This window comes from Monodon monoceros, unplaced genomic scaffold, assembly GCF_005190385.1.
Source record: "Monodon monoceros isolate NGI ecotype Baffin Bay Population unplaced genomic scaffold, NGI_Narwhal_1 Super_Scaffold_1, whole genome shotgun sequence".
Lineage (NCBI taxonomy): Eukaryota > Metazoa > Chordata > Mammalia > Artiodactyla > Monodontidae > Monodon > Monodon monoceros.
This window is the reverse complement of record NW_021703765.1, coordinates 86630865-86646910: the sequence shown is the minus strand read 5'-3', so window position 1 is coordinate 86646910 and position 16046 is coordinate 86630865. Positions and strand designations below refer to the sequence as shown.

At 64.9% G+C, this 16046-nt stretch overlaps 1 protein-coding gene across 1 annotated transcript in view; it reads right to left on the bottom strand.

The window, feature by feature from the left end:
- Window positions 1-16046, bottom strand: part of FBRSL1 (fibrosin like 1) — a 113405-nt gene that overhangs the window by 7221 nt on the left and 90138 nt on the right. The window contains exons 14-28 of the mRNA XM_029218478.1: window positions 12884-12929; window positions 10113-10440; window positions 9778-9998; window positions 8952-9020; window positions 8581-8780; window positions 7787-7837; window positions 7490-7585; window positions 6865-6933; window positions 6677-6706; window positions 6406-6477; window positions 5072-5201; window positions 2991-3068; window positions 2703-2786; window positions 2271-2469; window positions 20-671 (exon numbers count right to left, since the gene is read on the bottom strand). Coding sequence (XP_029074311.1) covers window positions 20-671; window positions 2271-2469; window positions 2703-2786; window positions 2991-3068; window positions 5072-5201; window positions 6406-6477; window positions 6677-6706; window positions 6865-6933; window positions 7490-7585; window positions 7787-7837; window positions 8581-8780; window positions 8952-9020; window positions 9778-9998; window positions 10113-10440; window positions 12884-12929 — 2325 coding nt within the window. The remainder of the gene's footprint in view (window positions 1-19; window positions 672-2270; window positions 2470-2702; window positions 2787-2990; window positions 3069-5071; window positions 5202-6405; window positions 6478-6676; window positions 6707-6864; window positions 6934-7489; window positions 7586-7786; window positions 7838-8580; window positions 8781-8951; window positions 9021-9777; window positions 9999-10112; window positions 10441-12883; window positions 12930-16046) is intronic.

Below are 16046 nucleotides of genomic sequence, written 5' to 3'. Positions count from 1 at the left end.
CGGCCGGCGGGGTCCGCGCCAGGAGCCCGTTGTGCAGCGCGGCGGCGGCCGGCGCGAGGCGCGGGTAGTGCAGGGCGCCCAGCGTGGGCAACAGCGCCGCGCCGTCCAGGTGCGCGGCCCGGGCGCGCTCCAGCTCGTCGCGGCGCGCTTCCCGCAAGCGCTCGGGGCTGTAGTTGTGCGGCTCGCGGTCGCGGTAGGGGCGCTCGGGCGGCTCGAGGAGGGCAGTGGGGCCCGGGGCGAGCGGGGCGCGGCGGGGCGGCTCGGGGCCGCGGTAGGCCTCCCGCGGCGGCTCCCAGGCGAAAGCTGGGCGCTCGCGGCCCGCGGGGCCCGGGCCGGGCTGCGGGGGCGCGTCGCCGTCCTCCCCGCGCTCCTCCTTGACCTTCACGTCGCTCTGGGGCCGCTCGGCCGCCGCCTCGAGCGGCTTCACCGGCTCACGGCCCAGGAGGCCCGCCAGGCGCAGGCCGTCCCCCAGGGCCGCCTTGCTGGGCTTGGCGCTGTCCTCCCGGGCCGGGGAGCGGCTCTCCTTGACGCGGGGCTCGGCCTCGCGCTCGGCAGGCACCCCGGGCCGGCCCGGCTCGCCCTGGCCGCGGAGCAGGAGGCCACTGCCCGGGTGGCCCACAGCGGCCACGGGCGAGGTCCGGCTCAGCAGGCGTGTCTTCTCCAGGAGGTCCCTGGGAGCGACAAGACAGCCCCCCTCAGTCTGGCGGGACACCCTGCAGCGAGCTCCCCTGACACCAAGCTCCCACCTCAACGCGGCGAGGCCACTGCCCGCCGTAGTGACCTCAGGGTCCTTACGTGCGTGCGTGTGGGGTCCGCTTAGCACCCCCGGCTCCCATGGAATCACTGCTAGTGGGACCCCGTCAACACGTGGTGACCACAACCCACGTCCCCACGAGAGTTACCCCACGCCTGTTTCCCCTCCACCAGCACCACGGAGACCGACTTTGCAGCAGAACCGCAGAGCGCTCCACGGGGACCCAGGCCGCTGAGCCCCTGAGCCCGGACAAGTCCTTCGCTGAGAAACTTAGGGCAGTTCCACCCAGGCCCCAGACCCGCTGCAGGAACAGGGTCCTGCAAATCCTTCCTCATGTGGAGCGTGTGGCCTGGCTGCGGTCACCATAGTTCCACCCACCCCACTGCAGACTGGTTGTCACCCGAGGCGCCACCCTGTTGTTTTTTTTTTCACCCTGTACTTTTTAGTCCTTTGCCCCTGAGCTGGGAGCACGATGGGCACGGCCCCCACCTTGATGAAGGGCTGGGAGGGCAGCTGGGCTTGACTGGGTCAGATCCGAGGCTCCTTTTCCCCTTGGGAGTCCCCAGGTCCCCCGACCCTCAGTGCTGCACCTGGCCACCATCACTCTACTCGAGCCCCACCCGCTCGACCCTGAGGTCCCCATGGGGGACCTGCAACTCCCTGGGCTCCTGACCCGCTGTGGCGAAAGTGCTGTGGCTGTAGGAGGTGGGCAGGTCCTGGGCTGCTCCCTGGCACCCTTCCTGGGTTCTGCGACACATCCCCACCGTCTTCCAGGCTGATTCTAGGTCATCTCCTCTCTCTCCTTGCTCTGTCTCAAGCTCCACCCTGTGCACCCAGTGCCTGGCACGCAGCACTACCCATGAGTGAAATGCTCCACATTCAGGATTGGGGGGACAGGACCTGGGTGGAAGGGCCGGACAGGGAGCCCTCTGCTCCTGTCCACGTGGCTGGCCACGACTCAAGAACACTCAAGCCCCAGCCTCTGCCACTGACCTGAGAACGTGGCTACCACCTCCCCTGCCCTGGCCTAGCTCTGCAACGCATGGGGCTGGGGGTAGGGAGGCACGCACAAGCTCAGCCCCCATCCACCTGCCCACAGGTGTACCTCCCAGACTCGGGCCCCCTGGTGGCTCAGCAGCCCGCTGCAGCGTGCAACGGCATTCTCTGCCCTGCTGATCTGAGCTCCCTCGAGGCCCCGCTGTGGTCCACAAGCCCACAGTCCCCGCCAAGGCCTCGGAGGGAGTGAACCCCCGCCCTGGATGGTGCCTACCCAGACCCTGCACCAGCAAGGGTCCTCTGTGCAGGCAGAATGGAGAGTGCTTGGGTGTGGGGTGGGGTCCCCTTCCCCTAGTCTTCCCGGGCCCTGAGGATGCAGACTTCCCAGCCTCCCAACCAAAGAGACTGAGAGCAGAGCTCAGTGTGCCCCGCGGGCAGGTACGTGCGGCTCAGCTGAGCTGCGTAGGGGCTGCGGGGGCGGGAAGCCGGCAGGATGGGAGAGCGGAGGGTCCCCACTCACCGCTCCTCCCTGCTCTTGTCCAGCTCTCGGTCGTGGTTGGTCAGGGCTGAGACCTGCTCGGCGTCTACAGGCTTAGGCCACGGGGGTGGCGTGGGAAACGAGGGCGGCGCCCGGTGCAGCCGGTTCCAGGCCTCGCGGGGGCTGGGCAGGCCGTGCAGCGTGGGGCCCTCCTTGGGGGCAAAGAGGCTGCCACCGGGAGCTGGGGGGTGGGTGGCGGTGGGAGCGTGAGGCCGGGTTGCGAGGGAGGCGCACACACACGGAGATTCCCGACCTCAGACCCACACGTGCCCCAAGGAGCCGGCAAAAGGGGTCCGTGCGCCCGGTGTCAGGGTGGCCCCGCCCCACGCAGGCGTGCGCGGAGAACACATGCGCGTGCGCGAAGTGAGGGCGCATGCGCGGGGGGGGGGGAAACGCAGTCACGCAGTCACTCACTCAGCGCGTGGCTGCCCAAGCCTCCGAAGGCGTTGCTGCCCAGGCTCCCCAGGCCCCCGAAGGTGCTTGATCTGCTGAAAGGGTCTGTGGGGGTAACGAGGGCTCAGGGGTCTCCACGTGTGCACCGGACCCCCCCCCCACCCCGTGGCTCCCGAAGCTGGCAGGCGCTACCTCTGCAATCGGAGGAGTACCCGCTTCTTGGGGTCATCTCCCCACCCACCTGCATCCCCCCCAGCCCTGAGGTCAGCACAGGCCAGCCAGACCGCACGGACCTCAAGGGGCACCTACCCGTCAAGTGACCAGTGGGCAGGAAGCTGCCAGGATGGGCTGAGGGTCCGAACGGGTTGGTGGTGGGATGGGCAGCACCTGAGAGGGGAACAGGTTGATGGAGGCCGGAGTGCACCCGGGGCCTCGACTGCGGCTCCTTCCAAGGGTGGGTGCGCTCTGGGCGGCTGTTCCTCCCACTGCAGGCATGTGACCAGGTAGGAGGTGGGCTTTCATCTCCCCGGAGCCTGGGGGACCCCGAGGGGGCGGAGCAGAGAGGCAGGTGCTGACAGCAGTGGAGCCCCCAGAGGAAAAAGGGCAGAGACACGGCCTGCGATCGAGCCTTCAGGGGGCTCTCCCGAAGCCAGCGGCCCTGGAGTTTCCGACCAGAGCTACAGTCCCGGTCACCTAACAGTGGGTGCGGCCTGGGTGCTGACGGACACTGGCCCGAGTCACGGCTGCCCGAGGCCGCAGCTCGTCCTGTGGCGTCCCCTGGCTGCAGGCCACAGTCCACAAGCGTCACGATGGCAACAGCCCCGGCTCCCCCGACGCCCCTCAGGACCGAACCTGGAGGGCAGCCGGTAGGCCCAGTCTGGAGACGGGGCCTGTTGAGTCAGGGGCCGACTCTGCTGCTTAGGGTGCCCCACCCCGGAGCCTAGAAGTGAGTGCCTGGCGAGACCAGTGACGTGGGCGCCCCCTCGTGTCCCTCCAGCTCCCTCCACCTGTGGGGACTCCAACAGTGGTGCGCTGTGTGCGTCACAGGTGGGCTCCTCCACCCAGACACACGCAGGTTCGAGTCCCCAGAGAGCTCCCAGCTAGAAACTTGACCTCACCTCCAAGCGACCTTAAGTCAAAGTTCGGAAGACAGCTGGCCCCAGGGCTAAAGAGGATGGTGTACGACAGGGCCATGGGTGGGTGAGGCGCACAGAGGGGCCCAGGCCACAGCCTGTGGGCTCTGGCCCAGATTGGAGGCCCTCTGCTTTCTGAGGGGCCCTGACGCCTGGCTGGGGTCTGGAGGCCATCAGGGTGGTGGAGCCGGGGCTGGGAAGAGGCGCCACGCTCACCAAGCCGGCCAGCGTGACACCCATCATGCCAGTGCGCCGACGGGCTGCCCGCATGGACCATGTGTCCATGTGCAAGGGGGCAGCGGGTGGGGGTGAGCATACATGAGCCTGGAGGAGGGCGGGGGGAGGTGTCCGAGGAACAGTCAGGGAGGGCTCTCTGAGGAGGTGACGTCCTTTGAGGGCCTGACAGCTGGGGAGGAAGCAGCAGCAGCCCCGGAGCGAGGGCTCAAGGCCGCTGACCTCGGAAAGGCCTGCTGCTCGGCTGCCCTCGGCCGGCACCTGGGAACTCGGGTTCCAGCAGGTTTCTCGCTTCCCTCTGATAGGAAGGCCTCACGGAAGCTCAGTTGCTTGTGCAAACAAGGTGGTCTGTGTGAGCACCTGCTTTCCTTCTGGGAGTCCGGGTTTTGGTCCATGCAGGCAGAGCTGCCTACGTGAACGGCCCCCAGTAAGAACCCTGGGCAGTGGGTCTCCACGAGCTTCTCTGGGAGACAGCACCTCGCCCTGCTGTCATGGCTCCTCGCTGGGGAATGAAGTGCGTCCTGGGGCCCCTGGGGCAGTGCTCGGGAGACACCCGCCCATTTCCACCCACCCCCTCTTCCTGGCCGAGGCTGCAATGCACACAGCCAGAGCTGGAGCGTGACTTGTGCTGAGTCCTGGGAGCACTGCGAGCCTGGGGTAGTCCCAGGGACCCTGACGCCGCAAGGCTGGGGCGCGGCTGCTGGGGGGCGAGCACGCGGGTTCCGATAGAAAAGCCAGACCCTTCCTGGGAGGGACAGCGGGAAGGACGCCCCAGAGAGGAGGGCATCCTGGCCAGAGTCCACGCGGGGCTCAGGTCGGCGGGGGTGGGGGGGGGGGGGGGGGAGTCTCCGCAGCGGGAGAAGCTTGAGGAGGGCAAGGCTGCCAGACCCCACCAGCTACGGCCGGAGAAACAAGAACGCTGCCCGAGCAGCCGGAGGGAAAAGGTGAGAACGCCTCCGCCCGGCCGCCCCCCGGCCTGCACGGTGGCCGAGCCCCCAGCGCCCACGAGCCAGGCTGCCTTACCTGAGCTGGAGAGGAGGGGCCGGGCCAGGTCCTGCGGGTAGTGGAATCCGGCGAACACACCCGGGGCAGGGGGTCTGCTGAACAAGTCCAGCTTGGCGCCCGCGTCCAGTTTGTGAGGGCCCAGCTGCATCTGCGGGACAGAGTGTACGCAGGGGCTGCCAGTGAGCTGACAGCAAGGTGGGAAGCCACCTGCTCCGCTGGCCTTGCCCAGTGAGCGGACAGACAGGTAAGATTTATCCTGACGACGTTTCAGCAGATGCAGGATAACCGAACGCCATGTGTGACTGACACAGGAAGGTCCTGACTGGGGTGTTCCACTCCTTTTCATGCGCTTCTTGAAAGCCGGTGTGTTTTACACTTAAAACACATCTCAATTTGGATGCTACATTTTCACTGGAAATACTTTGTTTAGATTTTGTAAAATTGAACTGGAAACGTACACCCCACACCCAAGTCGTCCCAGTTTTCCGATGACTAAATTTACCTTCAGTATTAAGATTCAAATTTATTGAAGTTAAACAGCACTACGAAGCCCGTCCCTGGGTCACAAGGGCCGCAGGAGGCATGGGGCTAGGTGAGTCGTATCTGACGAGATAGCAGCGACAGAGCGGGTGCTTGGGCCCTAGCTGGGGACCTGCCCCCCCTCCTTCACTGTGCCTTCTAGGTGGCTGAGCACCTGCAGGTTGAATCCCACAATACTCCGTCATAAATCCCTTTCTGTGACTGGGCCTTTGTAGCATATTTAGGACGTGATGAGTTGAAAGTATTGTGCGTGCCGTAACGTGTTATCTGAGACAGCAGACGAGAGCATGGAGACCCTTCTGCGATACGAGGGCAGGGTCCCGTCCCAGCCCATTGCCCCAGCTGTGGGTCCCCAGGTCTCCCACTTCCCTGTGTCGCTCGGCCAGGGCGCCTGGTACCACCTGCTGGGAGGGGGACAGCCTCGAGCTGGGTTCCTGTTCACCACCTGTCACCCCCCCACCCCCAGGAGCACGAAGGCTCCGCGAGCGCTTTTGGTCATCTTTGCCCCTGGCTAAAAACCCAGGCACACAGCAGGCCCAAGTGCTAATAGACACCTGGGGGGAAGAAGGGGACAGGGCCGACGGCCCACTGGGAGGACTCAACTGATGGTGGGGAGGCCCGCAGAGTCAGCTCCTCCCAAACCCCTGCCTGCGTCACCCTGGGTGGCCAGGTGCGAAGTGGCCTTGAGTTCCCCACACACTGCTGTCCTGTCCCCTCCCCACCTCCAACCCCTCACAGCCCAGCACAGCGCCTGGGCAAGGGGCAGCCTCTGAACCGCAGGCCTGGCCGGCAGCATGAGCACTCAGGCTCACCTTTATCTTCTGCTGATGGTGGTAGATCTGCCAGGCGATCTGCACGTGCACGGCACACCACTTCCCGGGCTTCTGCGACAGGGCGGGCGACGGGCTCAGCTTTGAGGCCAGGACCTCCTCGCTCCCCCCCCACCCCAGATTCCTGCTGTCACAGTGCACCCCTGTGGCCACTCAAGAGGCACCCAGAGTCCTCCCTGGCCTTGGACCTTCCCTGAGGTCCCGCCAGGCCCCTTCCTCCCAAGGTGAGGCAAGCAGGCATACACACACTCACCCTGACTGCTGTCCGGTATGGGTCTGACACCTGCCATCGACAGAGGAAGAAGCATTAGACCCAGGCTCTGCAAGCAGCCCAGCCCCGGGGGGTCGGGGGGAGAGGACTATGTGGGCCTCCACGAGGAGCCACGCCGGCGGGAATGCCCACCAGACAAGGAAGGAGGCACGGGCACCGCTGCCACCTACCCCGGGGGCTTTCTGTAGGAGGGTGTTAACAGCACTGGCCTGGCCTGTTAGCTCGAGTGGGTTTGAAGTCTGAGGGGAGAGACGGACAGGGCACGAGATGACTTTGCAGGCCCCATGCCCAGGCGGCATGAGAGCCCCCAGGCGCCACCCAGGGGCGGCCTGGAGTCCCACCATATCCTGTCCGGAGGTTTCTGAAAAGGCTCTTGATCGACGTGCCTAGGCCAGGGGCTTCCCCAAGGGCCAAGGCAGCCCCGCTTCAGGCCAGGTGAGCGGAGCAAGCCCAGTCCCTGGTCCTGGGGCGTAGGGGGTGCTTCCTGCCTGGGCCTCCTGCAGCGAAGATGCCCCTGTGCTGCCGCCATCCATACCCCAACCCCGAGCGCTGCCAGCAGGAGGTGAGAACGAGCGAAGCCAGGCTCTCCCGGCCCCATGGGGCACAGAGGGCCCCAAGGGTCAGGATGTTCTGCACCGAGGTGAAGACACCTTGGGGGCCACCCGGGGTCACGACACACGCAACCACGTGCGAGGCGGCTGGAGCTGCCCCGGGATGGCAAGGGCTGGCTCGGGGCGGGGCGGTCCTGCAGACCCCACCCACAGTGCCCACCCCCCTCCTGGGAGCAGCTGGTACCTTGGGCTGAAAAGCACCCTGCAGGGATCCAAAGGGACCTGGGTGTGGGAGCAGGGCGGGCAGTCCTGGGACGGCTGGAGGGAAGGGCGGGAAAAACTGCAAGAGAAGGCGGGAGGGGCATTCCAGGGGCCTCGCTGGACGCTTGGACGCCCAGGGCAGGGACGCCGGGCCCAGCCCTCTGGTCCCCACCCCGTCACCCCTGCACTGGGTGGGAGGCTACACGGACACGGCACAGCCCCGCCGCCCTCCACACCCCTCACCCTGCCTGGAGAGCTCAGAGCGCACAGGGACACTCACGTTGGAATGTCGGAAGTAGGGACTGTCCAGCTTGGGCGTGTACTTGTCAAACTGGAAGGGAAGGAGACAGAGAGTGAGGCCTCCGGCCACGCGGACACCCTCCGCTGGTCAAGCACCCACCCACGCCCTCCAGCCAGGCAGTGGCCAGAGCAAGGCTGGTGGCCTTCAGCCAGCTGTCCCCTAGGCTCCCCGAGGGTGCTGCCCCTTGGCCTTCCCTGTTCTAGTGGTCCAAGCACGGGAGGCGCAGACTCGCCCAGCTGGTGTCTGTGGCCATGACTGGGGCGGGGGCGAGGGCATGGAGCCCAAGGCTGGTGGTTAGGCTGCAGGACACACCGAGGCCACTGGCAGACTAGTGAGTGACCAAGCAAAGCTGGGTGGGAGCAGAGGGGACCCTGCCCCACGGCAGCTGGCTCAGGGCATGAGACCTCGAGGACAAGGAACATGGGAAGAGTCCTGGCTCCCGTAGCCCCTCAGTCCTGTCGGGCCTCCGGACCTGCCGCCCTGCTACCAGTGGAGACACTGAGGACCCCATGTGGGTGCAACTGGCCCCACGGCCGTTTGGACACGCGGTGCTCCCCAAGCCCGAAAGAATGGCTCAGGATGGGGAACCTCAAGGCATGACCCGGGGCGGGCGGGTGGGGGGGGGGGGACGAGAGAAGGAGCTGGACGGATGGCTGAACGGAAGGGGATGGTGTCAGCCTGCATGCGTGCAGAGAGCGTCTGCGTGTGCCTGCTGCGTGTCCTGCGCCCGGGCCGCCCCCGCCCGCCCGCCCGCCGGCACGCAGCCTACGCACCGGCGGGGGTGCGGCAGGCGGCAGGAGCGGCGTCGGGGGCGGCCCGGCAGGGAAGGGGGCGAATGTGTGTTGGTGCTGGTGTGTGTGCTGGTGTGTGTGTTGGTGCTGGTGGAACTCCGCCCGCAGCAGAGCTCCCGGGCCCAGGGGGGCGCTCTGGACCAGAAAACGCGCGTTCAGCTCTTGCCTGAGCAGCTCGTGATCTACAAGAGAAAAAGAGAGAGACAGAGAGGCACGTCGGCCACGGGCTCCCGGCGGGGCGAGGCGGATAGTCACCTGCTGGCACTCCCGGTTTCGGCAGGCCAAGCCGTGGTGGCCGCTCGCTACGTGCGGGCCCCAGGGTGGAGGTAAGAGAGGTGCCTGTGACCAAGTACCAATCAGAATCCCCGAATGAGGCTGGCAATACATGATTGGCTGGCTGAATGAGATCAACAGGCTGGCATCTAAAGGCAAGAGAGAACACCGTGAGCCACCCTGGGAGCCCCCGGAGACAGCCCTGAAGGGGAGCCCTGCCCGTCCCAGCACCCCCAGACCAGTTTCCTGGTCCCATCCTGGGGCACTGAGCTGCCCCAACCCAAACTAGGCCGACAAGATTTTAGAAAAAAATTGGAGACCCACAGAGAAATCCTTAGTGACCTAAGATTTGGCCGTGAGGAAGCCCCTGCTGGAATCAGGCAGGGAGGGAGAGGCCAGGCTGGGCCAGGCCAGCTGCTGTTCACCTGGGGCCCCTCTCCTCCACCATTCAACCCTCCTCCCCTCCCCCGCCCGCCCAGCAGCCCAGGGACGGTGGATGGGAAGAGCCACGGCAGGCCCTGGGAGCCCTCACTGCCATGACCACGGAGCAGCTCCAGGTTTCACCAATCCCCTGCCTCAGACTGCCCGACCAGGCCTGGCAAGGGCTCAGAATGGAGCAAGGGATGTCTGTGTCCGTGTACGCGTGTGTTAGCACCTGTATCTCTGTGTGTGTGTGTGTGTGTGTGTGCGCGCGCGCGCGCGCACACACATCGGAGGCCCTGGCAGGAAGCTTCCTCTGCCCTGGGCAAGGTGGCCTGCTAGCGCTATGGGCTGCTGGGGGTCTGCCATCCAGCTGGGTGGGGGCTGGCCCCTCCCCAGGGGCCGCTTCCCTCCCCCCGGGGATTAGGATCCCACAGTGGAGGGGACCAGTAACCCTGCTGCCCCACCAGCGGCGCCCAGACCTACCGGCGGGGTGTCCTGGGATGACCAGGCTGTTGGCCGGCAGCGCCGGGGGCGGGGGCAGTGTCGGGGGCGCGGCGAACATGGCCGCCGCGTGGTGCTGGTGCTGGGCCTGCGAGCGGAGCGCCAAGTGTGAGGTAGAGAGGTGGGGGCCCGGCCCGTGAGGCGACAGGGACGCGTGCTTCGCGAGCCCCAGGCTGGCGCCGCTGCTGGCGCTGCTGCTCCTGCTGCAGGGAGGGGCGCTCAGTGCCCGGCCGGCGGCGCGCCCCGCGCCCACCTGCGGCTGCGCGGGCCCCGCCCCGCGCCCACCTGCGGCTGCGCGGGCCCCGCCCCGCGCCCACCTGAGGCTGTGCAGGCCGTTGTGCGCTGCCGCGCCGGGGCCCGGGAAGGCGCCCGGGGGGAGAGGCACGTGTGTCGGGAGGGAGGCCCGGGTCTGCAAGGACGCGGGCGGCGGCTGCGGCGTGAGGCGGGGCAGGCCCGGGGCTTCCTTCTTGACGGGTGGGCTGGACGAGGCGCCGGGCGCGGGGCCGGCGGAGGGCAGGACCGGCGCGGGGCTGCGCACAGGGGGCAGGAAGGGCGGCTCGGTGCTCAGCTCGCGGCTGCGCTCCAGGCCCGAGACTTTGGGCGCCGCCCCAGCCTTGGCCTCGGACTTCTCGCCCAGCGTGGGTCCTGCGGAGAGAGGGGCCGGAGTGAGCCCGGGTCCTGGCTCACTGAATGCCCTCCAGGACTGTTTCCCACGGGGCGGCGCGCGACGCGGAGCTCCCGCCCACAACACCTCGGTACCCCCGCCCCCCAGGCCACCTGCCCCGAGGGCCGACCCGCAGGGAGTGTCCTGCACCTCCTGCCCACGGAGATCCCAGCGCAGGGGCTGTCCCGGCCCCATTTTACAGAGGGAGACGGAGGTGCACGAGGGAGCGGGGCCAGGCAGGGCGCTGGGCTCCCAGCTCATTCTGTCGCCCTTCCTTCCTCTGGCAGGAGCTTCACTTGTGCTAGCGGCTGCTCCTTCGGGACCCACCCGGTGACCCCTGGCCTAAGCCCTCTGTGGGCCCTTGCCCTGCGGGAGACTTCCGGATGACACGCCTGCCTGTCGGGAGGAAGCTGCTGCGGGCCAACACTGCCCCCCTCATCACCGCCCAGAGCCTCTGCTCCCTTCCGAGCTGCGGGCCTGCCCTTGGGCCGTGAGCTCCAGCCAGCCGGAGCCAGACGCCTGCTCACTTCAGACCCTCCTTTTGAAACTGCTACAAGGGAGGCCTCAGGTCACAGCCCCAGCCCAGCGGCCAGGCGGAGGGCAGCACCACCCATGTGAGCAGCTTTGCCTGCACGGGGCAGCATCCCAGTCCCCTGGAGGAGTGGAAATTCAGGTCGCTGGGCTGTGGGCTGACCCCGCGGCTGCCATGCTGAGTGAAGAGCTGGCCACAGCCTCCCCTGCAGCTGCAGGACAGTGTGACCCAGGCTGGCAAAGAGGTGAGAGGTCTGGAGCCTCTGGGAAGTCTCCTTCCCTAGCGCAACACCTCCCTCTGCCTTGGGTCTGTTTGCTTAGGGACGCACCTACAGAGGAGGCCAATGCCACCACTCCTGCGAAAAGGACAGGAACAGAGGACCGCTGGCTTCAGCCCACTTGCTGCTCACAGCTGCCCAGGGACGCTAGCCCTTTGTCCCCTCCCGTCTCTCGCACATCTCCACACGAGGCCCTCACAAAGTAAGAGCAGCCATCAGAATGGGAAGAGGTAGGCATGGGCCATGCAGACCTGGACGTGACCCCACCTGCACCACGAGTGCCCCAGCCCTTCTGGAGACGCCTGGAACCTTCTAAGAGCCTCCTGCCACTGGAAAAGCATGAGCACTGCTACTCATCACCCCCCGCCACTAGGCACCTCTCTGGGCACCTCAAAGCCCAGAGTTCCCTGAACTCTGCTGCGTCATGACCTCCAAACCTGTGGCTGTGACCTTATTTGGAAAAAGGGTCTTTGCAGCCGTAATCAAGCTAAGAATCTCAAGATGAGATCAGCTTGGAATCGGGTGGGCCCTAAATCCAGTGACAGTGTCCTTGTAAGGGACAGAAGAGGAAGAGGCCTCGTGAAGACGGAGGCAGAGACGGGAAGGGTGCAGCCAGAAGCCAGGGACGCCCAGGTTTGCCGGCGATACCAGGAGCTGGAAGAGGCAGGAGGGACCCCTCCCCCGGAGCCTCTGGAGGGAGCGCAGCCCCGCGCACACTTGACTCCAGATTTCTGATCTCCAGAACCACGAGCAGGTGGACGTCTGTTGTTTCAAGCTGCGCGGTTTGTGGTCATTTGTTGAAACGGATGCGCCCTACGTTAATTCCGTGTGAAAGGCCAGCTGAGCGTGCCTGGCTCCTCGGAGCCTCTGGTGGGCCGCCTTACCCAGACTCCCCAGCAGGCGTCTGCTCGGCTGCGATGCTCTGACTTGAGGAAGGGGCTTCTTGAGTTCAAGGCACGTAGAGGCCATGCCCGGCTACCAGGCCAGCAGGACCCCCAGGGCTGCGGGTGCCCCAAGGCCTGTCCTGTGTGGTCATATCCTGAGGGAGCCCTCCAAGCAAAGGGGCCCCTTCTCTGCGCTGGGTCCAGTGAACCCCCTCCCGGCCACAGCCCACAGCCGACAGGCTGGGTCACAAAGGCCTATCCTGGCCTTGATGGGACCGTGGCCAGGCATCCACCCTCCAGAGCAGTGCCTGCCAGAAGAGCTTTGTGGGACAGTGAGATGCTGGGTACCTGCGCCATGCCACTCGGGGCTCACTGGCCAGGGCCTGGGTGTGCTGGCGGGGCTGCATCCCGAGCCGGGAGCTGCTGGCCACCACAGAGCCTCTGAGCCCGGGGAAGTGCGTTCCTCACGGTCCCGCTTTGGGAACCGCCGCTCCAGCACTGCCCAGCTCTGGCCGAGACACTGGCCCCGTTCTCAGCTTCCCTTGTTTCCTTGGGGTTTTCCCCGGGGGTTGGCGGGGGGGCGGGCTGCATCCCTCAGTAAATGACAGCACCCAACTCCTGCCTGAGGCTCTGCACCTGAAACCCAAGACAGCCTAACTTGGGGGCCGCCACGGACTTCAGGAATGTGTCCTGTCCCTTCCTAGAGGCCAGGAGCCCAGGGACACACGTACCTTTATCGGCTGCCGGGGCAAAGAGCTTCTCGGAGCCCACAGACGCCTGGAAGAAAGAGAGGAGGGTCAGAGGCCAGAGAGACCTACAGCGCTGGGGTGAACCTGGCCCTCACCCCCTGCCCCCGGCACCCAGGAAACAGGTCTGGGCAGGTTCTGTGCACACAAGGGCCGCCCAGCCTGGCAGAACACATCCTTCTGTGCCCACAGCCCCCATGGAGGAGGGTGACCATGCCCAGGCCCAGCTGCAAGTACTCGGACACAGGTCATTCGGCCTGTGATCAGGGAACCAAGGATGCCCCACTCAGCAGGGATGCAGGGGCTCAGCGTGGCCCTGCTGGGTGGGGAGCTAGGACTTGGGAATCGGGGCACCAACCCGCGGAGCCGGCACCAGGAACCTGAGGGCTCCGCTAGGCCTGGCACTGGAGGTGGCGGGGGGGTGGGGAGCAGAGTTGGGATGCCCCCACCCCCCAGCCCCAGGCTGCAGGACATCACCTGCCACGCCCCAGACATGCTGCGTCACAGGTCTGGGGACCCCGGCCACCATGATGCACTGAGTATCCAGGTGGAGTGGGGTCAACCCACTTCAGGGGGGAACGTGGCCGTTTCTGATGGGCCCCTGGGCCGCTCGGCCTCTCCCCTCCTGGGGAGACGCCCCTGTGTGTGCAGGGCCTTGGGAAGGACAGGGAGGATGAGGGTGTGGCCCACCCGCTGGCTCACGGCCGCAAGCCCGTAAGGCTGTTCTGAGCAGACCTTTTCTCCCTAGCTGATGTTGTTTTCAAACAGTTTCGCTGAGATATGATTCACATACCATACAACACGCCCACTGGAGGCACACAGCTGTGAGCAACCATCACCTCAGCCTGTTTTAGAACATTTTCAGCCCCCCAAAAAACCACATGCCTTTCAGCTATCAATCACCCCAATCCTCGCATCTCCCGCCGCCCTGGGCACCACTACTCTGCTTCCAGTGTCTCCCGATGCCCCCATCGTGGACTTCCTCGGGGAGAAAGCAGACAGTGGTTGCTGTTGGCGTGGGGTGACTGAGTACCAAAGGGCATGAGGCCTCCCCCCAGGACGTCCACTATCCAGAAAGACAGAAAACAGCCGGGGCTGGCGAGAACAACGTGGGGAAACTGGAACCCTTGTGCGTCGCTGGTGGGAATGGAAAACGGTGCAGCCGCTGTGGAAAACGGTATGGAGGTTCCTCAAAAAATCAATCAGAGAACCACCGTATGATGCGGCAATCCCACTTGTGAGCGTACGTCCAGAGAACTGAAAGCAGAAGCTCAAACATGTATCTGTCCCCCCACGACCACAGCAGCATTATTCACAAAAGCCAAAACGTGGAAGCAGGGACTTCCCTGGTGGTCTAGTGGCTAAGACTCTGCGCTCCCAACGCAGAGGGCCTGGGTTCGACCCCTGGTCAGGGAGCTAGATTCCACATGCCAGCAACTAAGAGCCCGCCTGCTGCAACTAAAAAGATCCCACATGTGGCAACGAAGATCCCGAGTGCCGCCACTAAGACCCGGTGCGGGCCAAATAAATAAATACTTAAAAAAACCCCAAAAACAAAAAAAACAACAAACGTGGAAGCAACCCAAGTGTCCATAAATAGATGGCTGGATAAACAAAATGTGGTGTATACACACAATGAAATATTATTCAGCCTTAAAAAGGGAGGAAACTTTGACTTGGCAGCAACGTGGATGACCTTGAGGACACTAGGCTCAGTGAAGCAAGCCAGTCGCAAAAGGACAAATCCCGTGTGCTTCCACGATATGAGGCCCCCAGAGCAGGCAAGTCCATGGAGACAGAGAGCAGGCTGGTGGGTGCCGGGGGAGGGGAGGGGCGTTAGTGTTTGATGGGGACAGAGTTTCAGTCTGGCAAGATGAAGAAATTCTGGAGCTGGATGGTGGTGATGGTTGCACGACGATATGAATGTATTTTAATGCCCCGAGCTGTACACTTAAAATGGTTAAGATGGTAATTTTGTTATGTGTATCTCACCATGATAAATAAAAAACTTAAAGAAAAAAGCGTGAAAGAGCTCTCTGGGGGTGATGAAAACATCCTCTGTCGGACTCTGGTGGGGGGTATGTAGTGGGATGTATTCGTCGAAACACCAAACTGTACACTCAGAACAGGCGCGTTTTGTTGCATGTAAATTGTGGTGCAAGAAAGTCAATCATGAGACGGGGACTGAGGTGAGAACAGACTGACAGGTGAACAGAACAGAAACAGGAGTCCCAGACAGTGACGCACACAGGAGGCCCAGCACAGGCAGGGCCCGGGTCTGTGGGAAAGGGCAGGAGCCACTTGGACGGAGGCTTCCCGGGCCCGTGTCACTCCAGGCCTGCTGACGGCAACGTGCAGAGCGAACCGTGAACAGACCGCTGTGCCCCTTACACTCGTGCTGGGCTGGGGCCTCCTGCCTAACCACGCCCCGAAACCCCGCACTGGGAAGAAAACAGGTGGCGAACGCAGCCCGAAAACACAGGCCCACGCTCCTCGGGCTGGACTCGGACCCGCACCAGAGGGGAGTCTGTTAACCAGCGGTGCCAGGCCGGCGGGAGTCCCCAGCGGAGGATCCCCCGCCCAGGGGAGCAGGGAGCTGAGGCCCGGCGTGCCCTCTGCAGGGAGGCTGTGGCTTTACCTCTTCCTAAGGGTGTTCCCGAGGCATCCTGCGTGGTGAGCAGCCTGGATCGTGGCCTTGCCCGAGGAGACTCCCGGGGGGTGGGCGGGGATGGGTGGGTGAGGGGTCCACCTGAGCTGGGGGTCCGCGGGGTCAGGACGGCAGAGTCAGCAGCGCCGGCCCTCCTACCGCTCAGGGCCAGGATGGGGACACCTCACGCCGGCTCACTCTGCACCAGGCATGGCCCCAGCTCTGCTGGGAGCTACGGCCAGGGGCCCCCAGAGCCCTGTATCCTCCCGCAGAGGCCCATGAGTCACCGTTCCTCCCACCCGAAGAACCCCAGGCCTAACAGGACTGGACCCTCGCCATGACCCCAGGAGGGGGTCCTGTTGACACTCCCACTTGAGGCCACACAGCCCGAGTGACAGCTGCTTAATTACTAGCTGGTCTCGTTAACACTCCCACAAATTAATTCTCCATTCAGCAGCCAAGAGTATCTTTAAAAACCAAACCAGAACAAGTCACCCTGGA